The sequence below is a fragment of the Camellia sinensis genome, chromosome 12 (assembly GCF_055761805.1).
Source record: "Camellia sinensis isolate YWXY chromosome 12, ASM5576180v1, whole genome shotgun sequence".
Classification (NCBI taxonomy): Eukaryota; Viridiplantae; Streptophyta; class Magnoliopsida; order Ericales; family Theaceae; genus Camellia; species Camellia sinensis.
In genome coordinates this window covers 139,476,698-139,504,433 of record NC_138972.1, presented here as the reverse complement: position 1 = coordinate 139,504,433, position 27,736 = coordinate 139,476,698, and the positions used below count along the sequence as shown (strand labels likewise).

Here is a 27,736-nt window from a genome sequence, read left to right as displayed (position 1 = left end):
AAATTGATGGGTTTGTCCTCTTCTTTTGTCTAATTGAACAAAATGCGATTTTATTTTAATTTAGAAAATATATTGTTTGTTTGTTTGTTTGTATTCCTGTTAACAAATTAAAAGCTTTTTTGTTTTTTGCAGTTTGACTCTGTTTTTAGTTGAATTGTGGTTTTTGTGTCGTGGGTTTGATTGGTTTGTTTCCTTTTGGTCCATTTTACTCTTCCATTTGGGTATGTTATTTTTTTCGCTTCCTGCTATGATTTGTTTCTTTCGTTCTTGGTTAAAGCCCTTTATTTTGTTTTTGTTTTTGTTTTTTTCTTGTTTTGTATGTGCTTTCTTTGTTCTGTTGCCTTACTACAATTTAATATTTCGATCACACTAGGTGCTTTTGTTCTTAATGTTATTATGATACAATTTGATATTTTGCTTACCATGTGTTTGACATTATGCCACTGAAAGAAAAAAGAAAAAAAAGAAAAGAAAAGAAAAAAACCAAACAAATCAACAGCCACTTTCTGTATGTTGTTCGGTGTTTTTGATTGGGAAAAATATTATATTTTTATTGGTTTATTCTCCTTAGATGGAATATTGCTAAACATCCTAATCAACAATATGATTGTTGTTGCCTTTTCGGCTCAAAAGTTGAGTTGATGAAAATTTTGGTTCTTTAACAATAGTAATCTAACTTTCCTCTCTGGCTTAGAACAAAATAGAAGAACATATACTTTCCCTAATGGCACTTAGCATTGTTTCTTCATCCCCTCACTCTTAAGTTGTGTTTGGTTAATTGATTTGGAGAGCGATTTGGAAAGGGAAACGGAAATAGAAAAAGAAAAGATGTGTGAAACATAGGTGAAATGTACTTATATTCTGTTCACATTTCCCTTTCCCTTTCCATTTCCAAATCCATTCTCAAATTTGTGAACCCAACACAGATAAATTATCCATTAGTATTTGCCGCAGCCCCCCCCCCCCCCCCCCCCCCCCCCCCCCTCCAAAAAAAAAAAAAAAAAAAATCTACATCCCAGTGTCATGTGTTCACTCCCTCCTCCAAAATAATACCTTTGTAGGGGAAAAAAATACCTGGCCCTAAATGCACTTACCCAACCAACAAATTATGCATGATGATTAAAAAAGAAAACAAAACGATAAATATTAATACTAATAGTAATCTGTCTGCACTTATACAACCTGAAATAAAATAGATTGGTTACAAATATGCGAATTTATGATGCGCACCCAAAAAGTGAGAATTCTAAACTATTGTGGTTAAGTTACAAACGTTGCGATTATATTATTTTGAGTTGTGTGGCATAAATGTCACAAACCATTGGTGGCTATAAATGTTATGATGCATTGACACAATGTTGCATCAAATACGTAGTTAAGCACAATAGGAAAACAAATTGAAGGCAATGATTTTAATGAGCTGGACATGGGAATATAGGTTTGTGGAGTTTGCAGCATGTTCTCAATTATATAACATGGTTAGTTGTGTCTTGGGCCATTTCAGTTCAAGGAAGGGTTCATGTATTGGTATTGATAACAGTTTGATTCCATGTAAATGTGGTGCAAATATAGGCGAAGAATGGTAATAACCAATGTTGCATTACTTGAATGAGTTAAGCACAAATCTGCTAATCTAAATTGCTGAAAATAAATACTTGATGCTGATTCTAAATTTAAAGATTTAATGATGGAATTAATATTTAAATGTGGAAATTGAATTTAAGGTGATGTACAGCTCATAATAGTTGCAAAGGCCTGCATTTTGAAACTGAAATTCTATATAGAAACCAAAACTATGACGTTAAGAGCGGCAATTATTGATTACCCATCCGATATGTGAGAAATAGGCTTTCATTTACAGTCTCCTTTTTTCAATTTATTTAATAGCATATTGAATTTAACGAACAAATAGAAAATCCTCTCTTTTTGTAATAGCTAAAAATAAATAGAAAAATGTTTGAAGTATCTTGCTTTCTTTGACCCATGGAGAGATATACTTTGGAGTTTTGGACTCATTGACTCATTTGAAGGAAAAGGAAAATAAAAAAGAAGACAGTATAAGAAAATGACAAAAAAGGGGGCAAAATCAAACAAACAAATTAATTAAAAAAAATTCTAATACTATAGTAGTTTAGTATACATATAAATTAGAAGAATCTATAAAAATATTAATTCACTTAACAAGATCCAAGAATAAGACTAAGATTACTTGATGGCACAAAGGGATAGGTCTGAGAATCAAATGGTAGTGATAGAGTTAAACAATTCGCACACACCCCTTTTCGTATATGTTAGGAGTCCCTTTGTTCTTGATCTCTAGGGATTGGGCTGCTGTTTGCCATTCCTAGGGCTAGGAGTTTTGTGCTTTTGTTTTGCTCTTTCTCTTTCTCTTTCTCTTTCTCTTTCTTTTTCTTTTTCTTTTTCTTTGTATGAGGACTTCTTGTCCTCTTTCACTTTTCTTTTTTAATGAAATTTTGTTGATGCTCAAAAAAAAAAAAAAAAAGGTAGTTGGGGAAAGCTTGAACCCAGTTCCCACGACCTCTTTCAGATATGAATCTATCTGATTCAAAAGAGAAGGGATGGTGTTTCTTTCACTTTTCGCATAACAGGCCCGTCTAAGTCAAAGAATACAAGCTTCAAACAGACTTTTACCGAATGAGGAGCCAACTCACAATCTCCATGTATGCTATCTAGATGGTTTCCTTGGGCAGTTATCAAATTCCAGAAACCATATAATTTTGTATGCCAGCAATTTGCATTTCATGGTGTTTAATCTATCCAATCACGTTTGCACTTTCCTACGCTCTAAAAACAGTGGCTGCTATTGAGGTACTATTGGGGGAAGAACAGGAGTTGATATCACCGACATCTAGGACTGTGCCCACTACATGTTTTTTGTATTTTGTGATAGAAATGTGTCTACATTTTGTGTTCTTACAAATGCGATTTCGTGTTCTCTTTGACGTCCATCAACCAAAACATTGAATTTCTACTGTGTATGTAGTTAATGGATTACCCTTCCGCCAATAGTGACAACTTTTGTGTTTTGTTTTTCTTTTCTTCTCTAAAAAATTTAGTGTTTGGCTGATGGTGCAAAAGCTATGGGACACATACATACTAAATGATGTGCTATAATTTCACCAACTCAACTAAAATAGCTGCCCAAGAAGAGGTAAATTCAATACATTCTCACACATTGATTATGATAGCATCCTTGTTCACTTGGCAAATGTACTATAAATAAATATTTTATCCAATCTTCAACTTGAAAATATATTGCTTCTCCATTTAGTGAAACAAGCGAAGATTTCTTGTGAATTACATAGTTGTTGTATTGAAGTACTTAAAATTTCCCTTCTCTATTTTAAAAGTACTCAAAATTTTATTTTCCTTTTTCCTTTTTCCTTTGCATAGTTTTGCTCACTGCAATAAAGTTTAACCACCCAGTTTAAGGTTGATTAGTGTAGTTCCTCTACATCTAGGATACCAAAATACCGAACCTTGAATGAAAAAAGACATGAGTACGACTCAACTCCAACATAATTACTCTGTTATAGTTGGCTCTTTTAGTACTTAGCTCGTTAAAAAATTGAAACTGTGTTTGCCTTTTCCTCTGTATATAATCTTAACATATATTATCCAATTATTCATCCTAACAATAGCGCGACCCCACATTCGTAGCTCGTGGGGGTCCAACTAGTAATTCAAAAAATTTCAATTGAACTTGTCCATAATGTTGTTGAATCTGCTGTTTCAGGGCTTCAAATTCTGTAATCAAGGTGGTGATCTCATCAAGTAAGTTCAAACTCCTTTGTTTTCCTTTTAAATTGATGGGTTTGTCCTCTTCTTTTGTCTAATTGAACAAAATGCGATTTTTATTTTAATTTACAAAATATATTGTTTGTTTTTATTCGTGTTAACAAATTAAAAGCTTTTTTTTACACCTTGACCCTGTTTTTAGTTGAATTTGTGGTTTTTGGCTCATGGGTTTGATTGGTTGGTTTCCTTTTGGTCCATTTTACTCTTCCATTCGGGTCAATGAATCAATGTGCATTAGTGTTCTGTAGCTTAATTTTTTGTTTTGAGGAAAAATTTAGCACCAAACCCTTTGATTCCTGTGATTTGTTAGTTGAGGAACCGAAGTGACCACAATGATATGGTTTGGTTTTGTCGTTTAGTTTCATATGCAAATGAATGGATGAAGATGTATATCTAAATTTGATTATGTGATTTGTATCTCTTCTTTTTTTTTCTTTTTTTTATGAACAAAAACTTAGGGATGTATGGCCAATCTGTAGATGGCCATTTTTTAAAAAGCATATAGATACTTGTATAGCGTCAATCAATAATAGGAAGGTATTCCAATTTCCATGCTTTAAAGATTATTCATTTTTATTTGAGATCATAGAAACATTACAAACATTATCAAATGCCTACGCCAAAATTTTAGTGGTTGCATTCATGTAATGATATAAAGAGGACTCTTAAAGTGAATTTCAATGAAATTTAATAAATGAATGTTACCATACATAACAGTAGCTAGTTGGATTAAAAGAAATTCTCATGATGAGTTATACATAGTTGTTGTGGATCAAAGAGATTTGAGTGTGGGATTTATGGTGATTGATATTAAAGATCCCTTTCCCATTACCATTAGATTCCCATTTGGCTAAACTACAAGTTAGTTTGTAATATTCCACTTAATTAGCAGTTTGTGATAAATTGATTTGTTTATTTTTATTTTTATTTTTATTTTTTATAGTTTTTTCATGGATTTAATTCATTGTCTCAGCCTTATAAATTTCACCCTATGCTACAATATTTGTCTGGAAGCATAATTTGATGAATGTACTTCTTGTGGCTAATGTTATATAACCTCTCAATTATATTTAACTTCTATGACTTATCTACATAATTTTGACAAACACATTATTTTTATTATATAAAGCATTATATTACTTTCTAAGTATATTTAACATTCCATGATAATGAACGAACATATCTATATTTGGTGGATACATTGGTACCAATACAAATTATAAATTGCACAAAGAGTAAAAACAATGAAATCAATATCTATAACTATGATTTTACTATGCTCAAATACATTAAATATTGGACTAGATACTTTCTATATCAACTTACTTTTGTATACTAGATGATGCAGATGAAGAAGTTGCAGAGGATGAGGTGTACTTGGAGAAATCTGTGTCGTAAGTATAGCTTGAAGAATGACCTTGGCTGCTATTAGAAACAGTAGTAGAGCCGTAGGTTAAAGAAACCAAAGACGAAGAAGTATTCATAGGAGCAAAATATGTTGCCACGTGCATTTTAATTGGGAGAATGGGCAATGGAGCTTCAAAATTAAGCACATGAATGGCTTTCCTAATTGAAGGCCGGAGATTGTGATCCGGGTGAGCACACCAGAGCCCAACAATCATCAAGCATTCCATTTCTTTTTGAACAAAATCTGGGCATATCTTTGAATCCACCACTGCTTCAAGAAGCCTACCAGTACCGTGTAGGTCCCAAACCCAGTCCACTATTCTTATCTTACTTTCTTTAGCCTTTAGGTCAATAGGTTTTCTTCCACAAGCTATCTCCAATGCCACAATTCCAAAACTGTAGACATCTAATTCCTTATTAGCTTTGCCCGTAATTAAGCATCCGGGTGCCGTATAGCCCATGGTCCCTGCCAAAACAGTCTTTTGTGACCCTTTTGTGGTCAAGAAGTCTGGCTAACCCAAAATCCCCAAGTTTAGCATTGAAATTTGTATCCAACATAACATTACTTGATTTTACATCCTTGTACACCACACATTGTTCCCATTCTTCGTGCAGATAGAGCAAGCCAAGACCAATCCTTGAGCAATTTTGTACCTTATGACCCATGTCAACAAGGCGTTTTCTTTGAAGAGATGGTAATCTAAGCTTCTATTTTCCATGAACTCAAACAAGTAAGAGTTCTCTTTTGTCATGACACCAACCAATTAGTTGCACTAAATTTCTATGCCTCAATCGACTAATGATCTTCACTTCTGATGCATACTCTTTTATTCCTTGTTTTGATCCCTTTGATATCCTCTTCATAGCAACATAGGAATTGGATTCCCTTGAGAAACCTCTATATACCCCACCAAATCCTCCCTCTCCATATGTTCCTTTGCGAAGTTATTAATTGCATGAAACAATTCACCATACGTAAATTTCTTTGGTCCGATACCTGCCTCAAATTTGTTGTCCATGGATAGTTCAATAGCAAACTCATCTCCATCTTCTTCTTTTACTCTACTACTTTTTTTCCACAAGACAAAGCCAAGCAAAGCCAACCCACCAATCAAAACAGGTGAGACAGCGGTCAATCCCACAACCAGTGCCTTTTTGTTGTTTTCACCCATCTTTGGAGGGCTTGGGATGGCTGTGTTGGGTCCTGGACTGGGACCTGGTTTTACTGGCACATCAATTTGCAAAGTTGAATTTAAAGTCCATGATTTCACAGTATTTTTCTCAAAATTCATTCCTGTTGAATCTGATAAGCCAATTGCAACCGATTCTGGTAAGTATTCCCTTAGATCAACCAGGAAACTAAGGTTCCTTTCAACTGTCATATTATTTATTGAATTAGTGAAAACAACACTCAAATTTTTTGAACTAAAATCATAATTAATCCAAGCTTCATTTTCTATCCCAGACGGTATGTTACTGTACCATACTGCAGTATCGTTAGATATGATAGAGTTGATATTGATACCTACACCTTAGGAACAAGGAAGAATGTGATCCCATCTCCATAAACATTGCTTCCCTTTGAATCAATGACAAACGAGAAATAGGTGTTGAAGTCCGTGAGTTTTCCAGAAGTGTTGTCCCAGAGGAAAAGAGGATCTTTGTATGTGGCTTAACCAGCTGCGTGGCTCTGGCTCGTGTTCATCTCATTTGGGGTGAGTTGGATGCCTTCAGGTGAGACATAAGCATCTCCTTCTGCAACTATCTCTGCATTTAGTTGCGGACCAATATTAGTCAAGTTGAAGCTCAGTGCAGTTGCATGAAGAGGGTTTACTACAAGGAAGTAGGTAACAGATGATTGCGTAGAAGAAGAAAAAAAAGAGAGAACAAAGTAAATTTTGTGATCGGAGGGGGTTCCACGAGTTGCAAACAGCCATGGCCATGGTTGGTTGAGGAAAATTAGTTTTTGGTGAGTGAGTTTGACATATAAATTAGTAAATAACTATAGATCATCTTTTGTACCAGAGTCTTGCAACTTGGTTTTTTTATTTTATTTTGGAACACAAGTCTTGCAACTCTGTTGAATCAGTTTTTTTTTTTGGTTGAATCAGTCTTTTTGTGAACTGTTTCATAGATATAATTTTCTTTTCATTGCCTGTGTTCTTTTTAATCACAAAAAATAGAAAACGTTGCTTGGTAATTTTTTTATTTATTTTTTATATTATTCATTTGGGGTCCTTCTCATGTGACATTTGAAAACGAAATGTTGCAATTAATTAAGTTTGGTGCAAGGCCGGCATTAGGAAAGGCCAGTAAGGCGGGGCCTTGGACTCTCGAATTCTTTTTAAAAATAGGTTCCTTAGATAATTTTAACTCTTATATTATGTTTGATTTATTAGAATGACATAATAATTTCATCATAATTTATATTCCCACACTTGGTTCACCAAAAAATTTATTAAAAATTATATTACAAATAAAATTATCATTGAATATGAATAGTTATTTTATAAAGAGTTTAATGAATAACTATTTCGTTTCATTCAATTTTAGTGAATCAAATATTATATTATAATATTAGTAGTTTAAAATTAAAATTTTATTAAAAATAATTGAATTGGTGAATTATTTAAAAGTAATAAATGGTTATTTGTCAAATGTATGGATTATTTATAAAATATTATTGATTATACTAGTCACAATTTTCTTTAGAGAGAGAAATTTCTTAAAGTTAAGGTTGAGCAAATTTAAATTAGATTACAAAAAGTTTATCAAAGTGACATTGTTTTGGTCTAATTAGCACCCTTAAACTTTTTCAAAATCTCATTTTAGTCACTTTTGTTAAAATTTCACTTTAGTGATGATAAATGGAAAGAATGGTGACATTGTAACTTGACATAAAGTTTAAGGGATCGACTGTAATAATTAAAAATGAAAGAACTAAAATGATATTATCATAAAAGTACAAGGATGCTAAGTGTAATCTTTTGACGGGTTTGTCCTCTTTTGTTGTCTAATTGAGATTTTATTTTATTTTTAAATGTTTGCTTTGTGTTCACTTATACAAATTAAAAGCTTTATTTATAGATTTACCCCAGTTTTTACCCGAATTTGCAGTTTTGGCTCGTGGGTTTGATGGGTTGGTTTCCTTTTACTGTTTAGTTCTTGTATCTTTGTTGGTTTTTTTGGTCCATTTTACTCTTCCATTTAACTCAATAAATTAGTGTACATTAGTGTTCTGTTCAATGGTTTTTAATAATTTATTTTTTACTGTGTTGGAAACCATGTGGTAAATACATATGGTGTGACCTCATGGTACATATGGTGTGGCCTAATTTTTAAGGGCACATGGTATACATGGTCCATCCACACATGGCCAACTTGTGAGGGACATGTGGTCTTGGACATGTAGTACACATGGTGTAACCTAACCATGAGGTACTCATGGTTTGCCATATATGTCTATATAAAGGCTCCTATTTAACAATCTGTAGACACACCAAAAATAATAACTTATTTCTCTATTCATCTGTCTTGAGGCTACCATCTTGAAAGCCTAGGAATTTGGAGTGTGGATAAATATTGAGAAACTCTAGTAACTTCTCAATTGACGGGGGGTTTTCCAGACGAGGCTTGTAATTCAAGCATCCGATTCAAACCCTTTTTGCATCAGCTAATATAATTACCCGTATATTTTTCCTTCATACTGATTTTGGTGAACCGGTTGTTTTCCATTCTTTGCATAACAATGTTCAGTTTCAAATGATGAACTAACTTAGCAGCAAATGAATGGTTGAACATGCATATATTTGAGACTCTGATTTGTATGTATTTTTTATGAGCACAGTAGATGGCCATTTTTTTTTTTTTTTTTTTTTGATAGAGCATATAGTAGGAAGATTGTTTTAAAAAGTAATCACTTTTACTCAGAGATCATACAAACATTAAGTAAACATGTATGCTATCAAATGTCTAGAAATATCGACGACTGAAATAATACTGATTCAACCCTTAAAATGAAGATGAAAGCATGTTCAGTGGAGGAGCAAAATATGTTGGCACAGGCATTTTCGATGGGAGAATGGGCACTGGTGCTTCAAAAGTAAGGACATGAATTGCTTGCCTTATGGAAGGCCGCTTACTGAAATCCGGGTGAGCACACCACAGCCCGACGATCATCAAACGTCCCATCTCTCGATTATCGAATTCTGCACATAGTTTCGGATCTGCAGCTTCAAGAATCTGTCCTACTCCATAGAGTTCCCAAACCCACTCCACCAGCACTATCTGACTCTCTTTGGCATTTGGGTCAATTGGTTTTCTTCCACAGGCTATTTCCAGAGCCACAATCCCAAAGCTGTACACATCCGATTCTCTGCTTGCTTTGCCTGAAGTGACACATTCAGGAGCCATGTAGCCCATAGTCCCAGCCAAGTCTGTGGTTTGCGGTCCTTTTTCATGGTCAACAAGCCTGGCTAAACCAAAATCTCCGAGCCTAGCATTAAAACTCGAATCCAACATAACGTTGCTCGATTTCACATCTCTATGGATGACGCACTGTTCCCATTCTTCATGTAAATACAGCAAAGCCGAGGCAAGGCCTTGAGCAATTCGGTACCTCACAGTCCATGACAATACATTTTCTTCCCTGAAGAGAAGGGAATCTAGGCTGCCATTTGGCATGAACTCATAAACAAGTAGTAGTTCTTTGTCATGGCACCAGCCAAGCAGTTGCACCAAATTCCTATGTCTCAATCGGCTAATGATCTTCACTTCTGATGCATATTCCTTTATCCCTTGTCTAGACTCCCTCGAAATCCTCTTGATTGCGACATAGGAGTTCCAATCCCTCAAGAAGCCTCTGTACACCCCACCAAACCCTCCTTCTCCAAGCTTCTCCTCCTCTGTAAAGTTCTTTGTCGAGCGAACCAACTCATGATAAGGAAACTTCTTAGAACCCATTCCTTTCTCAAATTCATCGTCCAAGGCTGCGTTGAAGGCAGGATGATTTCCGCCATTCCCCTTTCCCCTCTTTACTCTTGTTTTCCATAAGTAAACTGATGACAAAACAAATCCGAAAATCACAACAGTTGCACCAAAAGTCAATCCCACAACTTCTACTATCTTGTTAGTTCCTACTCGGGATAGTGGTGTGTGCTTTGCCATGGCTGCAATCGGATCAGTATGATTGTTTCTGTCATACCCAATAGTCTGTAAACTTGAATTGAAATACCATGAACAAATGGAATGTATCTCAGTTGAAGCTCCGGTGGTAGCTGAGAAGCCAAAAGTAACCCATTCTGGCAAGTATTTTCTAAGATTAATTATGTAGTAAATACCATCTAATTCAGCTTTGTAACCTTTGAAAAGTACACTCAAATTATTTAATTTAGCATCATAACTAATCCAAGAATCGACTTTTTTCCCAGCATGAATACTAGCAGGCAAAGTTGCGACCGAGCTTACAGAGTTGATGTCGATACCGATATGAGCGCCAATGTCAGGGTCCCATTGGTTTGCAAATGTATCAAACTCAACTGCAACAAATGGAGGGCCTGTTGAGTTAGTTGTCTGGTTGTTGCTCGCAAGACTGTGACCAAGGCCAAGACCACCACCTTCAGTGTTTGGAGGTATATGGGAACCATTGGGAACAAGGAAGAATGCAAGGCCATCACCACCGGTGATTGCACTTGAAATGTTCGCCGTAGAGATCACGAAGGAGAAATGAGTAGTGAAGTCAGCGAGATTTCCCGAGGCATTGTCCCAAAGGTGCAGTGATTCTGTATAGGTGGCTCGTCCTGTCTTCCCGCTCATGTCCTTGTCACGCTCGTTTAAGGTCAGTTGAATGGCTCCAGCCGCAGGATATGCATCTCCCTCATAATTTATTTCATGGTTATTTGGATTGAAGCTGTCAAAGTTGAAAGACAAGGGAGAAACAAATGAGAAAACTGACAGAAAGGACATGTAGAACATGAAGAGAAAAAATAGAAGCTGCTCTGGTGAACAGAGATGAGTATTTCTGGAGTTATAGGCAGCCATAACCAGGAGTAGTGTTTTATGGATAATTAGAAGCCTTCTTATTGTCACATATGTTTTCGCTTTCTGTTTAATGTTTTCATTTTTTGGAAAACACGAAAGTTTAATAGGAGGTTGCAGTTTCAAAGTTATTTTTAATTATAATCGCAAACAAAAAAACACATGGTTCCTATTCTAAGTTGAAGTTTTCAATTATGTTTGGAGTGTCAATTGGGTTGAGAGCTTGATTCAATGTACAAAATTGTCTTCAAAAAATTATTTTGTTGGACTTGAGCAAAGTGACAATCCGCCTTAGTCTACACGCCACAAGTCAATGTAGAGATTGGGCAGGGAAAGAAGGCTCATATAAGGAAAGTGACAATGAGCTTAGCAAGTAAAGTCGCTTATTTGGAGACTTGGGATCAAACCCCTCTCCTTCATCTGTGTAAGAAGTGTATTGAATTGGGAATGTATTATAGCTACACACGAACAAATCCACTCTGTCTCTAAAATTATCACATTCGTGTCACTCACCTGACTATCAATTTGAACAACAAAAATGCAATGGACCCAGATTTCTTGTCCCAGATTTTTCTAAGTGAAGTGTGTTTGTGTGATGGAGATTGAATTGGTGTAGTGTGAGACTAAAGTATGAATTGAATCTAAGTCATAGATTGTTATTTTTTTAGGGTAAAATTTCTAGGATTGTAGCATTATTCTTTGAAAAATTAACTCTTTAAACTAATTAGTTCACTTTATCCCAAATCAGTAATATTACGAACTCAGACTTAACTGCTCAAAAACTACCTAGGATTATCGTTTTGTAGTTTAGATTTATTTACATACGCATCTCACACTACACGAATTCAATCTCAACTGCACATTCTCATTGCGGGTAAATTTGGGATCCATACATCTTGGTCCATAGAATTATTCATCCCAAACAGTCAATGTAGTTAACATTTTTTGAGCAGGTTTACGGACCAAAAAATCACCCAGAAATTACAATCTAATGTTAGGATTTATTTATACTGGGGTCCACAACAATAAGCTTAAATATGAACCCTATGTCAGGAATTCTGAACAATTTCTAGTATATTTTCCTGGGACAATAGACTTTTGTAAGACACAAATATTGAAATATCCAACCAAATTCCATGTAACAAACAAAACACAACTAATTATAATACAATACAAAGTACAATGAATTGTAGCAAATTATTGTCTCTATATAGAACTAACTCTAAAGTGAACTAATGTTCAATTTAAAGGGTAAATTGATGATTTGAAGACGCAAAGTCAAAAAAAAAAAAAAAAATTTGGCCCGAAAAAATACACAAAAATCAAACCTCAAGAGCGTGCTTCATGAGTTGTATCCAAAATTCAAACCAGGAGAAGAGCATATCCACTAGTTTGCAGTGTATCAAATGTTGATTATGCATTTTCGTCTTAGTGCTGAGAAATTCTTGTGCCTATACACATAACACTTCAGCTTTTTTTTCTTCAATAATTTGTTAATCATATATGAATGAAAAAAATTATATTATAATTTGTTAGTCATATAACTTATGAGTAAATTATACTCATAAATTTGTTTTATATCTTGCTATGGTTTTCAAAAGAGATGCATAAATTTATCATGACTTTTTCTTTTTTTTTTGTTGCATCCCCAAAGATTTTGGGTAGTTCAGGTATCCATGCAAGGGATTCAAATTATTAAATATTAAAAACTACCAGCAGAAATAAAATTTAAAAACAAATATATTTCAAACATATAGTGGCGTTTCTGTAAACATCAATGAAAGTCGCATAAAGTATATAGCAGTGTTTGTCTAAACGTCGGTGAAGGTATCCAACGGCGTGTACTTAAACGTCAGTGAAAATGATTAGTGGCGTTTTTAAAACGACGCAAAGCTAAGGTGACGGCCACATCTTCAATGAAATGTAAAAATTATTGTAAAAATCTCATTTTTAACGATGTTTTTGTGCCAATGCCGAAGTTTTTAAAATGCCACTAAATCTTAATTTTTCTGTAGAATCGCAACGGTAATACCATCTTGCTTAATATAAATGGAACAAGTGAACAACTCATTTATGTAATTTTGTAGTCTAATTACTGGTGTATGATATTTGAAGTCTCATTACTTGATGATATCTACACCCTTATGAAACACAAATCATTACAAGAAGAAAAATGTTGATGCAGCTATAGAGAATGACGTGAATTTAAAGAAATTTGTGTGGTAACTAGTATAGCAAAAAGACTAAAATCGACCACTATTAGAAAAAGTATTAGAGCCATGGGTACAAGAAACCAAAGAATGAGGATTCACTAGAGGAGTAATGTATGTTGCCACAAGCATTTTTGTTGGCAAAATGGGCAATGAAGCTTCAAAATTAAGCACATGAATTGCTTTTTTAATTGAAGGTCGGAGATTGTGATCCGGGTGGGCACACCAAAGCCCAACCATCATCAAGCATTCCATTTCTTCTTGAACAACATATGGCCATATCTTTGGATCAATTGCCTCGTCAAGAAGCCTACCGGTACCATAGAGGTCCCAAACCCACTCTACCATTCTCGTTTGACTTTTTGGGACATTCAGGTCAATGGGTTTTCTTTCACAAACTATTTCCAATGTCACAATTTCAAAACTGTAAACATCTGATTCCTTGTTTGCTTTGCTTATGATTAGACATTCTGATTCCTGCCAAAATAATTATTTGAAAGTCTTTTCTGTGATCAAAAAGCCTAGCTAATCTAAAATCCCCAAGTTTAGAATTGAAATTTGAATCCAACTTGACATTGCTTGATTTTACATCCCTGTGCACTACACACTGTTCCCATTTTTCGTGTAGATAGAACAATGTTGAGGCCAAGCCTTGAGCGATCTTGTACCTTCTTACCCATGTCAACAAGGTTTTTTTTTTTTTGAATAGATGGTAATCTAAGCTTCCATTTTCTATGAATTGAAACAAGTAGGAGTTCTCTTTTGTTATGACACCAACCAACTAGTTGCACCAAATTTCTATGCCTCAAACGATTAATGATCTTCACTTTTGCTGCGTACTCCTTTCTTCCCTGTTTTGATTCGTTTGATATCCTCTTCACAGCAACATAGGAATTGGATTCCCTAAAAAAACCTCTATAAACCCCACCAATTCCTCCCTCTCCAAGCTTTTGATCCTCTTATTTGTTGCATGAAACAATTCACCATACGAAAACTTCTTTGGCCCAATACCAGCCTCAAATTCATTGTCCATGGACATATCAAGGGTGAACTCCTCATCTTCTTCTTGTGGTATTCTTTTCTTCCACAAGACAAAGCCAAGTAGTGCCAACCCACCAACCAAAACAATTAGGTCAACAGTCAATCCCACTACTAGTGCCTTCTTGTTTGTCTTCTTTGCAGGGATTTGCAAAGTCGAATTGAATTTCCATGATTTAATAGTATGTTTCTCAATAGAGTATCCTGTTGCAGCTAATAAGCCAATTGTAACGTATTCTGAAACATACATGCTTAAATTCATATTCAATAAATTAAGGGCACTTCTGGAATTATTTGAAAAACCAGTGAAAATAACACTCAGATTTTTCGAACTAGAATTATAACTAATCCAAGCTTCATATTCTATCCCCCGTGTTATATCACAATTCCATATTTCAATAGCAGTAGATTGGAGAGAGTTGATATTGATACCTAGATGAGGTCCTGGGGTACTGTCTGTCAATCGAATCATCGAAATAGGTATCAAACTCCATAGCAACAAAAGAACCAAATGATCTGATTAAACCAGTTTTGATTGGAAGACCCATGGCACCACCTTCAATAGGTTCAGACAAATCACTATTACCAAGGAAGAACGCAAGCCCATCTCCATAATTGTAGCTTCCTTCTGAATCAATGACAAACGAGAAATACGTGTTCAAGTCCATCTAGTTTCCAAATTTTTTGTCCAAAAGGTGAAGAAGTTCGCTATATATCGCTCAACCGGCTTGTCGTGGTGTGTTGGTGGTGCGTTGGATGCCTTGGTCTTAGATAGAAGCATCACTAGTAGTTTTTATGACATTGGCATGACTGGTACTGATATTGATCTAGTTGAAGTTCAATGCAGTTGCATGAAAAGGGAAGTAGCAAAGGATGTTCACATAATAGAAGAAGAAGAAGAAGAAGAAGAAGAAGAGGAATATGGAGGGGGTGCCACTGCCAAAAGTTGCAGATAGCCATAGCCATGGTTGGGTGTAATGAAAATTCTTGATGATTTTGGAGGTAGAAAAATGGTAGGGACTCCAAATGTTTTACCAACTATTTTACCAAATGTATCACATGGGTGTGGGACTCATTTGGTACCCATGTGAGACATTTGATAGAATATTTAGTAAACTATTTGGGATCCCTAACATTACTCTTAGAGGTATATATCATGTAAATTAAGTAGACTTATTCAATTACTTATCACCCATGTGAGATATTTGGTAAAATAATTTTTTCTTTATCAGCAAAAGAAGAACTTTATTGATGAAGATAACATACAAAATATGCAATTACATCAATAAAGATGAGGCACGAGAAATGCATCAAAGAGAACACTCCAAATCGCAACTAGGTTGGCACAAGGAGCGAGTCCCTAACAAATGCAAGCTCAAGCCAAAGTTGGTGAGAGACCAACAAAGCAAAAGAGGAAAAGAAAACAAGGAGACCTACAGAACAGAAGAGAAAACAAAACAAGGCACCAAGGTACCAATTAGCAAAAGGCAGTAAGGCAACCAGGTTGCATAAACTGAGGCATGATAGCAGAATTTGACAGCAGAAACCATGAGAGCAGAATCTGAGGCAGAGCAGCAAACCAAAATTAAGGCAAAGCAAAGCAAAATTGAGGCACAGCAGAGCAAAGCAAAACACAATAGAGGCAATACTGAGGCAATACAGTAGCAATTCCACTCAAACAGGCCAGTAGGGCAACCAGGCTGTAGCCCAGACAAAAATCAATTTAGAACATTGAGCATGGCCAGGGTCGGCCCTGGCTTGTGCCTTAGGCTTCACAATTTTGGCCCAAAAAAAGGGCCCCCAAATTTAATAAATTGTTATAGGGTCAACCTTTTTTTTTTTTTTTTTTTGTTTTAAGATCAATTTAAAGGGCCCCAAAATATTTTATTGGGCCCATGTTTGGTTTAGTCCATATTTATGTGGTTTGGCCCATATTTATTAAAATAAAAATATATAAAAAACAAAAAAAAAAAACAAATAAAGTGTTTGGGCCCAACCCAAACCATACATACAATATACAACATTGTTCACTTAATATATGAAAGTAAATTTTAGTTTATAATTTTAATGATTATATGTACAAGTATACTTAAATAAAAAATTTGTGAATACATATCATTTTAATAATAAATTCTTTATTAAAAAAAATATATATTAGAGGAGCCCTATTTTCATAATTCGCCTTAGGCCCCACAAATCTCAGGGCCGGCCCTGAGCATGGCCACCAAGAAGATTTGCACACTCCAACAAAACTCCAATACCAAGTATACACCCACTTCCCTTTGCTTCCATCGGCAGACCAGCACTTAGCATCAGACCATGTAACATCAGACCAATACACCAACAAACTAGCAATGAGCAGTTAGTAGCACCAGCAAACCAGCAATTAGCATCAAACCAATACACCAGCAAAACTCCCCAAAATAGCATCAGACCAAAACTCCCCAAAATAGCAATTAGCATCAGACTAATACATGCTTCCAAATCTGCCAATTCCTCCCCTAAGAACTTATAACCAATACACCAGCCAAACACCCTACGATAGCATCAAGTAGCACCAAGAATCCTGCACCCTTACAACAAGACAGAAACCAAACTAATCTATTACAGATTGAACAAAGTCCTGCACCCTTACAGCAATACACCAGCCACCATCACCTCAATCAGGCTTTGATCCTATCAAGATTATTAACGATGTCCTCCACTGAATATTGCAGACCTCTATAACTTTGCTTACACCAAAGTGCTACCCTTACTTTCACAAACTTAGCCAATTCAAGCCCATCAACATTCTTTTCATGAAAAAGGCACTTATTCCTAGTTTTCCAAATTGACCGCATTACAACTAAGGGGACAACTTTCCACATTGGTTGGATCGCCTTTTTGAATTTAAAACTAGCCCACCAATGTAACAATGCCTCAATTGATCTTGGCAACACCCAAACCAAATCCCACCTTTTCACCATATCTGTTCACAATTTCCATACCACCGAACATGACAGCAGCACATGGTTAATTGTCTCCTCCTCTGTTCTACACAGCAAACAAACTAAGCTAGCTTCTATATTCAACACTCCAATCCTTTTCAAAAAAGTTGAAGTTTTAAGGCCAAGTTTGGGAAGACTAAAAAAGTGCACTTTTTGTCTTTTTGGACTAAAAAATTGAGGTTGAAAATATGGATGTTTGGGTTAACTTTTTGACTTTTTATTGAAAAATGTGTAATAAAAAATTGTAAAAATTGATTTGTAGGGAAAAATTTGAATTGGGAGTTGTGCAGCCGTAATTGTTGACTTTTGGTGAATAGTGTTAACTTTTTAGCTTTTTGAGTAACTTTTTGGCTTTTTGGCTTTTTTGGATCTTCCCAAACTTGGCCTAAGTCTGCGTTTCCAAGCTAACCAGCCATAGAATTTCACCTTGGGTGGGGCAATATTCTTCCACAACATATCAGCAACACCTACAACAGGACCTTTCAACAACACCCACCACTTCTATGCTGAAGCCGCAGAGTATGAACCTGATGGATTGGCCAGCCATAAACAAGAATCCTCTACTTCAATGTGAGTACAGGTGCGTCCCTAAGTACCCTTTGCAGCCTTACAACCTCCTCATCCTCCCAAGCTAACAGAGTTCTTCTAAAAAGAAACTTCCACTCATGTGCTGAACCTCTTCTGTGAGCCATCTGCAAAATTGTGCTACCCTTCTCCTCAGATAACCTGTATAACCTAAGAAATTCCTCCATTAGACACAGATTATTTAACCACTTATCCTCCCAAAATTAGAGTCTTTGCCCATTTCCTGCAACTAGCTTGGGATTAGATAAATAATATTCAACTAGCTCTGGACTAAATGCACCAAGCTGGACAACATCTGTCCATAATCTTGACACTAAATTGGACTCTGGTACAGTAAGTACCCAACTTCCTCCAACCACACCATACTTGCACCTCAACATCTGTTTCCATAAAGCTTTGTCCTCTACTCCAAACCTCCACCACCATTTAATCAAAAGGCAAGCATTGATTTCTCTAAGCTTTCTAACTCCCAAATCCCCTTATGATCTGTCAACTGCTAAGTCCGCCCATTTCACCATATGGACTTTCCTCTTGAGTTCAGATTTACCCCACAAGAATGCTGCATGAATCTTCTCGATCTACTTAGCCACTCCCATGGGTATTTTGAAAACTGATAGAAAATAGATAGGCAGACTAGAAAGAACTGACCTAATCAAAGTTAAATGAACAGCAAAAGACAGTACTTTCCTTTTCCATGCGGCTAACTTTTTTTTCACTTTCTCAATAACAGATTACCAAGTGCTTTTTTTACTGGGGTTAGCCCCAAGAGGTAAACCCAGATAACTGATAGGCAGCTTTGGATGCGGCAATTAAAAATTGAGGTAAACTGATTAACCTCAAAATCACTTATACTAACCCCACACAACGTAGGAAATTGATCTTTAAGTTGGATAACACCTCAAAGCAATGCAAAATTCTCTTGAAGTACACCAGTTCCCCTCTGTCCGCCTCACAGAATATTATAGAGTCATCTGCAAATTGCAGATGAGAAAATTTCAATTCATTAGGCCCCACAGAAGTTCCTTTAACTAGCCCCATCTCCTTTGCTCTTTCAATCAATAAGTTCAAACCTTCAGCAACAATGTTGAACAAAAGAGAAGATAGCGGATCTCCCTGCCTAAGTCCTCTATGAGGAGTGAATTTTGCTATTGGAGAACCATTGACCAGGACAGAAACTTTGGATGATGATAGGCATGTTTTAATCCAACCCGTCTATTTGTCCCCAAAACCAAAATTCTTAATCATAGAAAAAAGGAACTCCCAATTAACTGAATCGTATGCCTTTTCGAAATCCAACTTGAGTATGATACCTCTCATTTTTTCAACTTTCCACCAATGCACTACTTCATTTGCAATCAAAACACCATCGAGAATAAATCTTCCTCCCAGAAAGGCTGTTTGAACTTCACTAATGATTGTTGGCAAGACTCTCTTCAGCATTTTAGATAGCACTTAAGCTAAAATTTTATATACTGAATTAACAAGACTAATTGGCCTATAATCACTTAACTCACAAGGATTCTCCCTTTTAGGTATGAGGGTGATAAAAGAACTGTTTAGGCCTGAGACTATCTTTCCATTGGAGTGAAACTTATCCATAAATTGTAAAATTTCTCCTTTCATTACCTGCCAACATTTCTGAATGCATGCCAAATTGAACCCACCTGGACCAAGGGCCTTGTTGCCATCACAGTCTTTTACCGCGGCCCAAATCTCCTGCTCTGAAAATTTTGGTTCTAAGCTTACTACCTGCACAGTAGAAGAGATGGATGCGAAAGGGCCAAGAAGCTTTGGTCTAGAGCACCAAGTTTCAGAAAATAATCTCTCAAAATGCCTATGAATAGTTTGTTTCACTAAATTTAGCTCCACCAACCTAACCCCATCTTCTACAACTGAATCAAGTTTCTGCTGTTGGAGAACCATTGACCAGGACAGAAACTTTGGTTGATGATAGGCATGTTTTAATCCAACCCGTCCATTTGTCCCCAAAACCAAAATTCTTCATCATAGAAAAAAGGAACTCCCAATTAACTGAATCGTATGTCTTTTCGAAATCCAACTTGAGTATGATACCTCTCATTTTTTTAGCTTTCCACCAATGCACTACTTCATTTGCAATCAAAACACCATCGAGAATAAATCTTCCTCCCAAAAAGGCTGTTTGAACTTCACTAATGATTGCTTGCAAGACTCTCTTCAGCCTTTTAGATAGTACTTTAGCTAAAATTTTATATACTGAATTAACAAGCCTAATTGGCCTATAATCACTTAACTCACAAGGATTCCCCTTTTTAGGTATGAGGGTGATAAAAGAGCTGTTTACGTCTGAGACTATCTTTCCATTGGAGTGAAACTCATCCATAAATTGTAAAATTTCTCCCTTCATTACCTACTAGCATTTTTGAATGCATGCCAAATTGAACCCATCTGGACCAGGGGCCTTGTTACCATCACAGTCTTTTACCGCGGCCCAAATCTCCTGCTCTGAAAATTCTGCTTTTAAGCTTACTACCTGCATAGTAGAAGAGATGGATGCGAAAGGGCCAAGAAGCTTTGGCCTAGAGCACCAAGTTTCAAAAAATAATCTCTCAAAATGCCTATGAATAGTTTGCTTCACTGAATTTGGCTCCACCAACCTAACCCCATCTCCCACAACTGAATCAAGTAAGTTTCTTCTTTGCGTTGAGCTTGCCATCATATGAAAGAACCTTGTATTCTTGTCTCCGCACTTAGCCCACAGCATTCTAGATTTTTGATGCCATAAACTCTCTTTCCTCCTACTCAAATTCCAAACTAGCCCTCTAACTTCTCTCCTTGTACTTACTTCTATTTCTGACAATGATCTTTCTTCAGCCACAAAATCCAGAGCATATAAGTCCTCCTCTGCTTGCTTAAGTTGAGTTTCCACGTGACCAAACACCTCAGAATTCCATCTTCTGGGATTGACTCTGAGTATTGCAAGCTTCCTCATCAATTTGAACCCAGCCCAACCTGGTTGAACTTCTTCATCCCATGAGCTCTTCACTATTGATTTGAAATTAGGATGAAGTAACCAAGCATTAATAAATTTGAAAGGTTTTGGACCCCAATTCCTTTCATCCTCTATTATTAGGACAGGACAGTGATCAGAAATTGTTCTAGGTTGTCGCCATTGCTTGAAAGAGAACTTCTCAAGCCACCCACTCTCCAGAAAGAATCTATCTATCCGGCTCCATTTCTCCCCATCTTGTGCATTACACCACGTAAAACTTTTGCCCTTCATTGCCAAATCAACAAGACTCAATTTGTCACATCCCACTTTTTATTACTCGAAGTATTACCAATTTCTTTTACTTAATTCCATTACAGAGATAGCATGCGGAAATAAACTCGTATATTCAACTCGTAGAAGTGAATCATATTGCTCACATTCGTATGCAAATAAATACAACATGAGTATAATAAATAAATTGCCCTTGGGCTTACATCATTAACGAATCAAGAAGAAGGGTGCAACCCTTTTACACATATGGCATTCTGCCAATACAAGAGAGGCCCCGTGACCAACAAATAAGAAGATCCAAATCTTGCAGCACATTCAGCTCAACACCTGAGAAAGATTCAACAACGTGGGATGAACATATAGTCCAGTAGGGATCTCAACATGGCCCTCAACAATAACAACTTACAGATAGCTATGATCATGGATGCTCAATCTCATACTAGGATAGTAATGTGACAGTTTACACAAAATATACATAAGTATGAACTTTTTTCGAAAACAACCATTTCAATCAACGCCATAAGCGATTCATCTTTCCTTTTTCTTTTCATTAATGCTCGTTCTCAATCTTTCTTAACATTAACAATTACTTAGGAAATAATTTCACTAAGCCCATTACTTTCTTCCATTTTCTATTCATACAACAGATGTGCCTTTTCAAAACATTTTTTTTTTTTGTTCGATCTCTTTCACACTTTCCAAATAACAAAAAGACATTTTGGTTCGTTCCCAATACAATCATAACTATACATGCATACTTTTATAAAAAGGGAGATAACAACTCACTAACATGTATAAAATCAACCAATGAGGTAACTTGGCCCTCCGAAACTGTAACCAACCAAATCCATGATATCCATAGATACAATGGAACTACAACAACAAAACTTTGCTCTACCAGCTATGTGCGTAGTAAGCCAAAGATACACCTCTCACAACAACACACCAGTTTACCAGGCGCTAGCTAGAAGGGTGTGGTGCCTTAGATTCTCAGTGCAGTCAGTTCTCCAGGCGCTAACTGGAAGGTCTCGGTACCACTGATTCTTAGCGCAAGGTATAACACCACCAACCAAAATACAACATGGCACAACTATCATGTATAATACATATACATAAACCATTAAGATACAAGCAATGTGTTAAAGTATATGAACATATAATTAATTTCCCCCGAGCAAGGATACATATATAATGTATCTCAGCACTTCTTCACATACAATGTTCAATCAATAGTGGTGTAATGCATACACATCAATCCAACACATCCATGTCATCCTCCACCGATGACCAAGGACAAAACCTCTAAATGCAAATATTTAGTACATCTATTAAAGACTCAATCGCTATGAGATCACAAACCCAACAACAACATTAACAAGGTAGTTAAAGATACAATCCCTCACATGTGTGTGTTCAACACTCAAGAAACAACAATCCAATTTTCATGCATATTTCAAAAATACTTTTCCCATTTCACAAAACAAGTTCCATTTCCTTTCATTTTGACAAAACCAACTCCGTCCCTTTTGTTGTCACAAAACCAAATTCGTGGATAATAAAGCCATAACTCACATTAGTCCACTACATTCATTTCAAAACCATTCCAAAGCCAAAGTTAACCCCTTAGGCATTAACACTTTCACCCAACTCACGTTAACAATAGAGAATTACATCATAGGTTAACTACCCTCCATTTTAATTTACCAAATCAAAATATAATTTAGGGCTTTTTCTTCTTTCAACTACAATATGCTAATTTACACTCCAATTAGCCCAAAACAACCATCAATGATAAAATAACCATTTTTAAACAACCAACCCTAGGTTCCTTCTCATGATTTCAAACAAATCCAACGTGGATACGATTTTCATGCAATACAAAACTACCACATGTCTATCTATAGACGAAGTATTAAAAAAGAACAAGGAAATCCTTACCTCAAATATAGAACCCAAGGAGAAGAAGAGCTAAACTCGGAAGTGCTCCAAATACCAAATTTCTCGGATCAAAATGTAGCCCTCAATGATTAACACATTTTTTGTAAAGGCCAAAGGGTAGGAGAATACTCTAATTAGATCAATCCCTGGAGAGAATGTGAGTTTCTAGTGAGAGAGGCTCTCCAATGGAGTTTTAGAAAAGTAAGAGAGAGAGAGAGAGGATGTAAAAAGTGATCTAAAATAGCCTAGCTGCCAACTGATATACGACTTTCCCGCTCGAGCGGATAAAAGGACGCTCGAGCGTCAAGTACAAAAACTGAACCCGCTCGAGCGCAAGAAGTGCCGCTCGAGCTCCAAGACACAAGAACAAAACACACCCGCTCGAGCGTGAAAACCAGTCCGCTCGAGCATAGATTCTCCTCTCTCAGTATCTTCACCGACAATGCTCACCCCGCTCGAGCGCCAACAGACCCGCTCGAGCGCGACCCGCTCGAGCGTAAGGAAACTCGCTCGAGCGTGAAAAACACACCTGCAGAAGTTTTGCAGAGGCACGAAATGCTGGAACTGTGAAAACCCCGCTCGAGCGTAAGGAGACCCGCTCGAGCGTACCACCAAAAATCTGGGCAACAAGGAACGGGACTAAGGCTCAACCAACCTGTTCGAAACACGCCCAACACAACCCAAAACTCTAACACAAAGAGTAAGGGATAGAAATCAGGATAAGACAACAACAGATCTACGGAACCAAGTTCGGATTATAACTCAACAACAACAGAGAAAACCGGGATCGCTATACAATTGATCAACCAACTCATTAAAATCATTCATACCTCTATCCCTTCTTGAGCAACCCTTCATTTCACTGAGAAATCTAATTTCATTAAAATCTCCACCCATACACCAAGGGTTAGGGTAGGAAATTTTCATTCTCTTTAATGATTCCCACAACTGCCTTCTCTTGCAAACATCGTTGGGTGCATAAATATTCAACACAGAGCAATCAAAAGATTGACCAATAGTACCTGATAGAATGATAAAATTTCTAAAGCCACAACAATCAACAAGCTTAGATCTCTCAGGGTGCCAAATACACAATAAGCCTCCAGCACTGCCATCAGCATCTACACCCACATACTCCATTTTATCAAATGGCCAAATAGATTTAATAAACACTTCCTCCAAATTTCTTCTCTTTGATTCTTGAATTAACACCACATCCACTCCTCTTTCTTTTAAGATGTTCTTAATTTTGCTCATTTTCTTTGGTCTACTTAGACCACGAACGTTCGAAGACATTATCTTGATAAAGCAATCTACAAAACACCTAAGATCCTCCATTGGTTAATTAGACATTAGCTGCCCGAACACTATCAGTAATCCTCTCCAAATCCCTGGCTTCCAGCTGGACTATCTATTCTAGCACATTATCCTTCTTTCCACCAAAATCAATACCAAGTGATTTTCCGAGTTGAATTGTTGCTTTAGCCTCCTTCATCAGCTTGCCATTTCTTCTGCTCGATTAACTATAAGCCGATTGTGAGTTAGAAATTGCAGCAGCAGTTGCTCTGAAGATGGCACCCCTATTGAAGCTTTTAGGTAGAATTATGCATTTCTGAAAAGGCTTGCCACACCTTTTTGCTATTCCACTCCTCCTTAGGGCGTATACTCCCTTACTTTTAGAAACATTTTCCTCTTTAACCTTAACTGAGCTACCCTCTCCATTCTTCATAAATACTTGGGCTCTCTCTACAAAAAAACTGTGAACGGGCCACACAATCACTCAAGTTTGATAGGGAGAGCCCAACTAGCCTAATAGGACAAGCTTCAACTTGGGTTCTAGGAATCACTACTTCTAAGTTAATATTGGGCCTAACAAGTTCTGGCCCACTCAAACTCTTCAAGAACCCATCCGTGTAAATGCTGCCATTTAAACATTGAGGCTGCTCAGCCACCTTTTTTGAAAATTTGTCTACACTCTTCAGAACATCATCATGATCACAGTCCCCATCTTTTGAATTTCCCAAGCCAGCGCCTGACAACCTCACCGTGGATTGAACCACCCTCCTGAACCTATCGTCCATAACGTGTAAACTCCCATCAACTGTGTCTTGCACTATACTTACCACATCATTAGAGACTGCCACAACAGTCCTGCTGACATCTTCCTTTCCTGCCTCCACCCTCCCATCTTTGACACCGGAATTCATGTCACTCTCATTGCCGGAGATTGAGAGTATACCCTCATTGATCTAATACCTGCACTCTCCAGATCTTGACCATGCCGGTAAAAGTTACTCTTCAATCACCCTTACTGGATGCTGCTTTCCATTACATTCTAATAAGATCACTTGATTGATAAACTCACGACTACTAGTAATAATCCTAACTTTACCTCACAAAAATGACTTCGCAGCACTCGTAGCTTCATCATGTTAGATAACTTCTCCCCAAATATTACCCACCGCCTTGAAGGTGCCAGTATTCCAGAGATTAAAAGGAATACCATAACATGCCAGCCACACACACCTTTCTTGTTCAATAACTTTACCTTTCTCTCATTCGTCCATTGATTCACACGACTCATATATCCATTCCTCTAGTCTACCCTTCCATTCCTTCAGATGTTCCACTGACTTGAAGGATAGAAGTGCTATACGGCCATCATCATCTTTTATGCTCACCTCCTTTAGTCCTCGTTTGCTGTACTCTTCTTTGAAGGCATTAAAAGAAAAGAAAGATTTGAGCTTAATCACTAAACTTTCATAAAGCCATCCATTTCCAACTTCCTGTGCTCTTATGGTTATCATAGGATTCTTCTTATACCTTGGACTACATCAGCAAAAGATCTCTGACCATTGCCCCCTGTTGTAAGCTTACTGTGCATCCTTTGTTCCATCTGTATAATCTTGCCTTTTCTGACCTCCTTCTTCTTTGGATACTGAGCATCGCTTCCGAACTCCGCTATTCTCACTTTCAAACTCTTATTATCACACCAGATTCCGTCTGCTTTCTGGACTGCTACCCTTGCTGCTATTGGACAGTCATATCGAACAAACCCAAATCTTGATCCAGTAGCTTTCCTCCTTTTGTTCGGAATGAAGACGTCCTTCACCACACCATAACTGCTAAACAGAGTAAAAAGACTTCTTGGCACCATAGATTCCGGTAGATTGTCCACAAAGACCGTGATCAACCCTAATCCCCTGTGATGAATCTGCTGATATCTTGGAGGTATATATGCTGAATAGTCTTAGAGGTACACATGTTGTTGGACATGTAAATTAAGTAGACTTATTCAATTACTTATCAATTAATTGTTCAAAAGTCTCGATGTTGAATAGTCTTTGTGATTTGTTGAATACACTTATTATATTTTTAACTATAAATCTCTTTTTATCTTTGTTGATAAAAAAATAAAAAAATAAAAAAAAAATAAATAATAATAATAATAATAATAATAATAATTTTTTATCAGATAAAAATAACTAAAATAAGTTTTAAAAAAATTAATTATGTAAAAATTAAGAGAAATATGCTTTTAATTTTTACTTTCTTATTATTAACTTTTAATTTGCAATAAGTTGAACTAAATAAATGCCTTGGAGTATCCATACTTCAAAACCCAATATATGTGTTAGGATTATCTCGTATAGAAAAATAGTAACCTTTAAATGAGTAAGGATTAGTGATGCTTTTCTTTTTTTAAAAATAGGGTAAATTACACTGTAGTCTCCACATTTTACCTCTTATATCATTTTAGTTCCTACACTTTCAATAGGTTCAATTTTGACCCTTAATTATAGATTTTGTATCAATTTGGTCTAATTGATAACTTCTTTAGTGTTTTTGAAAGAATATAATCGTTGAATCAGTTAAGGTTAACTAATTAACTTGAGCACGTTTATAATTTCATTCTTAAAAGTATGACACTTGTCACTTATGTGCATATTTTTCATTAAAAAATACTAATAATTGTAAGTAATTGGACTAAATAGAAACAAAATTATAAATTCAGAGTCAAAATTGAACAAATTAAAATTATAGAGACCAAAATGGCACAAGGGTCAAAATTCCTTTCACAGTGAAAATTGTTTTCTCTCTCTCTCTTTGATGATTGTCACTAAGGTTACTTAGACCATCTCTAACAATATTCATTTTTCCTCTCAAATTTAGTTAAAATATGTTTTTCTTTTTTCTTGTTTTTCAAAAATTAATCACTTTTTCAATTATCATCTCTTGTAATACTTTTTTTTTCTCTACTCGTTTTAAATATTTTTCTTTATTATTTTTTATCAAAAATATTTTATCCTACTTTCTTCTCCCTCCTCCTCCTCCACCTTTTGAAGAAAATATGAGAGATGAGAGAAAAAATAATTATTTTAATTATAAAGAGTAATAAAACCATCCTCAATGTAGAGAGCGAAAAGTATCCCTTAATGGATAATTGAGTAGGG

At 36.2% G+C, this 27,736-nt stretch overlaps 2 protein-coding genes and 2 pseudogenes across 4 annotated transcripts; all 4 read right to left on the bottom strand.

Annotated features, from left to right (window-relative positions):
* Positions 1 to 4,238: 4,238 nt before the first annotated feature.
* On the bottom strand, positions 4,239 to 6,608 carry LOC114300642 (L-type lectin-domain containing receptor kinase IX.1 pseudogene; annotated as a pseudogene). Its single transcript, XR_014345588.1, has 2 exons — positions 6,224 to 6,608; positions 4,239 to 6,170 (listed from the first exon to the last, which is right to left on the bottom strand). The product of XR_014345588.1 is annotated as an L-type lectin-domain containing receptor kinase IX.1 pseudogene (transcript).
* A 1,086-nt stretch (positions 6,609 to 7,694) lies between these two features.
* On the bottom strand, positions 7,695 to 11,563 carry LOC145804830 (L-type lectin-domain containing receptor kinase IX.1 pseudogene; annotated as a pseudogene). Its single transcript, XR_014347356.1, has one exon. The product of XR_014347356.1 is annotated as an L-type lectin-domain containing receptor kinase IX.1 pseudogene (transcript).
* Positions 11,564 to 13,505: 1,942 nt separating this feature from the next.
* On the bottom strand, positions 13,506 to 15,178 carry LOC114300631 (L-type lectin-domain containing receptor kinase IX.1-like). Its single transcript, XM_082897307.1, has 3 exons — positions 14,943 to 15,178; positions 14,386 to 14,794; positions 13,506 to 13,949 (listed from the first exon to the last, which is right to left on the bottom strand). The coding sequence occupies exons 1-3, from the start codon at positions 15,176 to 15,178 to the stop codon at positions 13,506 to 13,508; spliced, it is 1,089 nt and encodes a 362-aa protein (XP_082753433.1).
* A 5,296-nt stretch (positions 15,179 to 20,474) lies between these two features.
* Positions 20,475 to 21,344, bottom strand: LOC145803927 (uncharacterized). Its single transcript, XM_082897306.1, has one exon. It carries the CDS (start codon positions 21,342 to 21,344, stop codon positions 20,475 to 20,477), a length of 870 nt encoding a protein of 289 aa, XP_082753432.1.
* Between the last annotated feature and the right edge of the window lie 6,392 nt (positions 21,345 to 27,736).

What these genes read in the sequence shown, in the direction of transcription:
- LOC114300631 (XM_082897307.1), bottom strand. Translation starts at nt 15,178, where the DNA reads ATGGACTTGAACACGTATTTCTCGTTTGTCATTGATTCAGAAGGAAGC. An exon ending in TACCCCAGGACCTCATCTAG is followed by an intron (nt 14,795 to 14,942) that starts GTATCAATATCA and finishes AAATAATTCCAG; the next exon opens with AAGTGCCCTTAATTTATTGA. An exon ending in AATTGGTGGGGTTTATAGAG is followed by an intron (nt 13,950 to 14,385) that starts GTTTTTTTAGGG and finishes TTATTTTGGCAG; the next exon opens with GAATCAGAATGTCTAATCAT.
- LOC145803927 (XM_082897306.1), bottom strand. Translation starts at nt 21,344, where the DNA reads ATGAAGGGCAAAAGTTTTACGTGGTGTAATGCACAAGATGGGGAGAAA.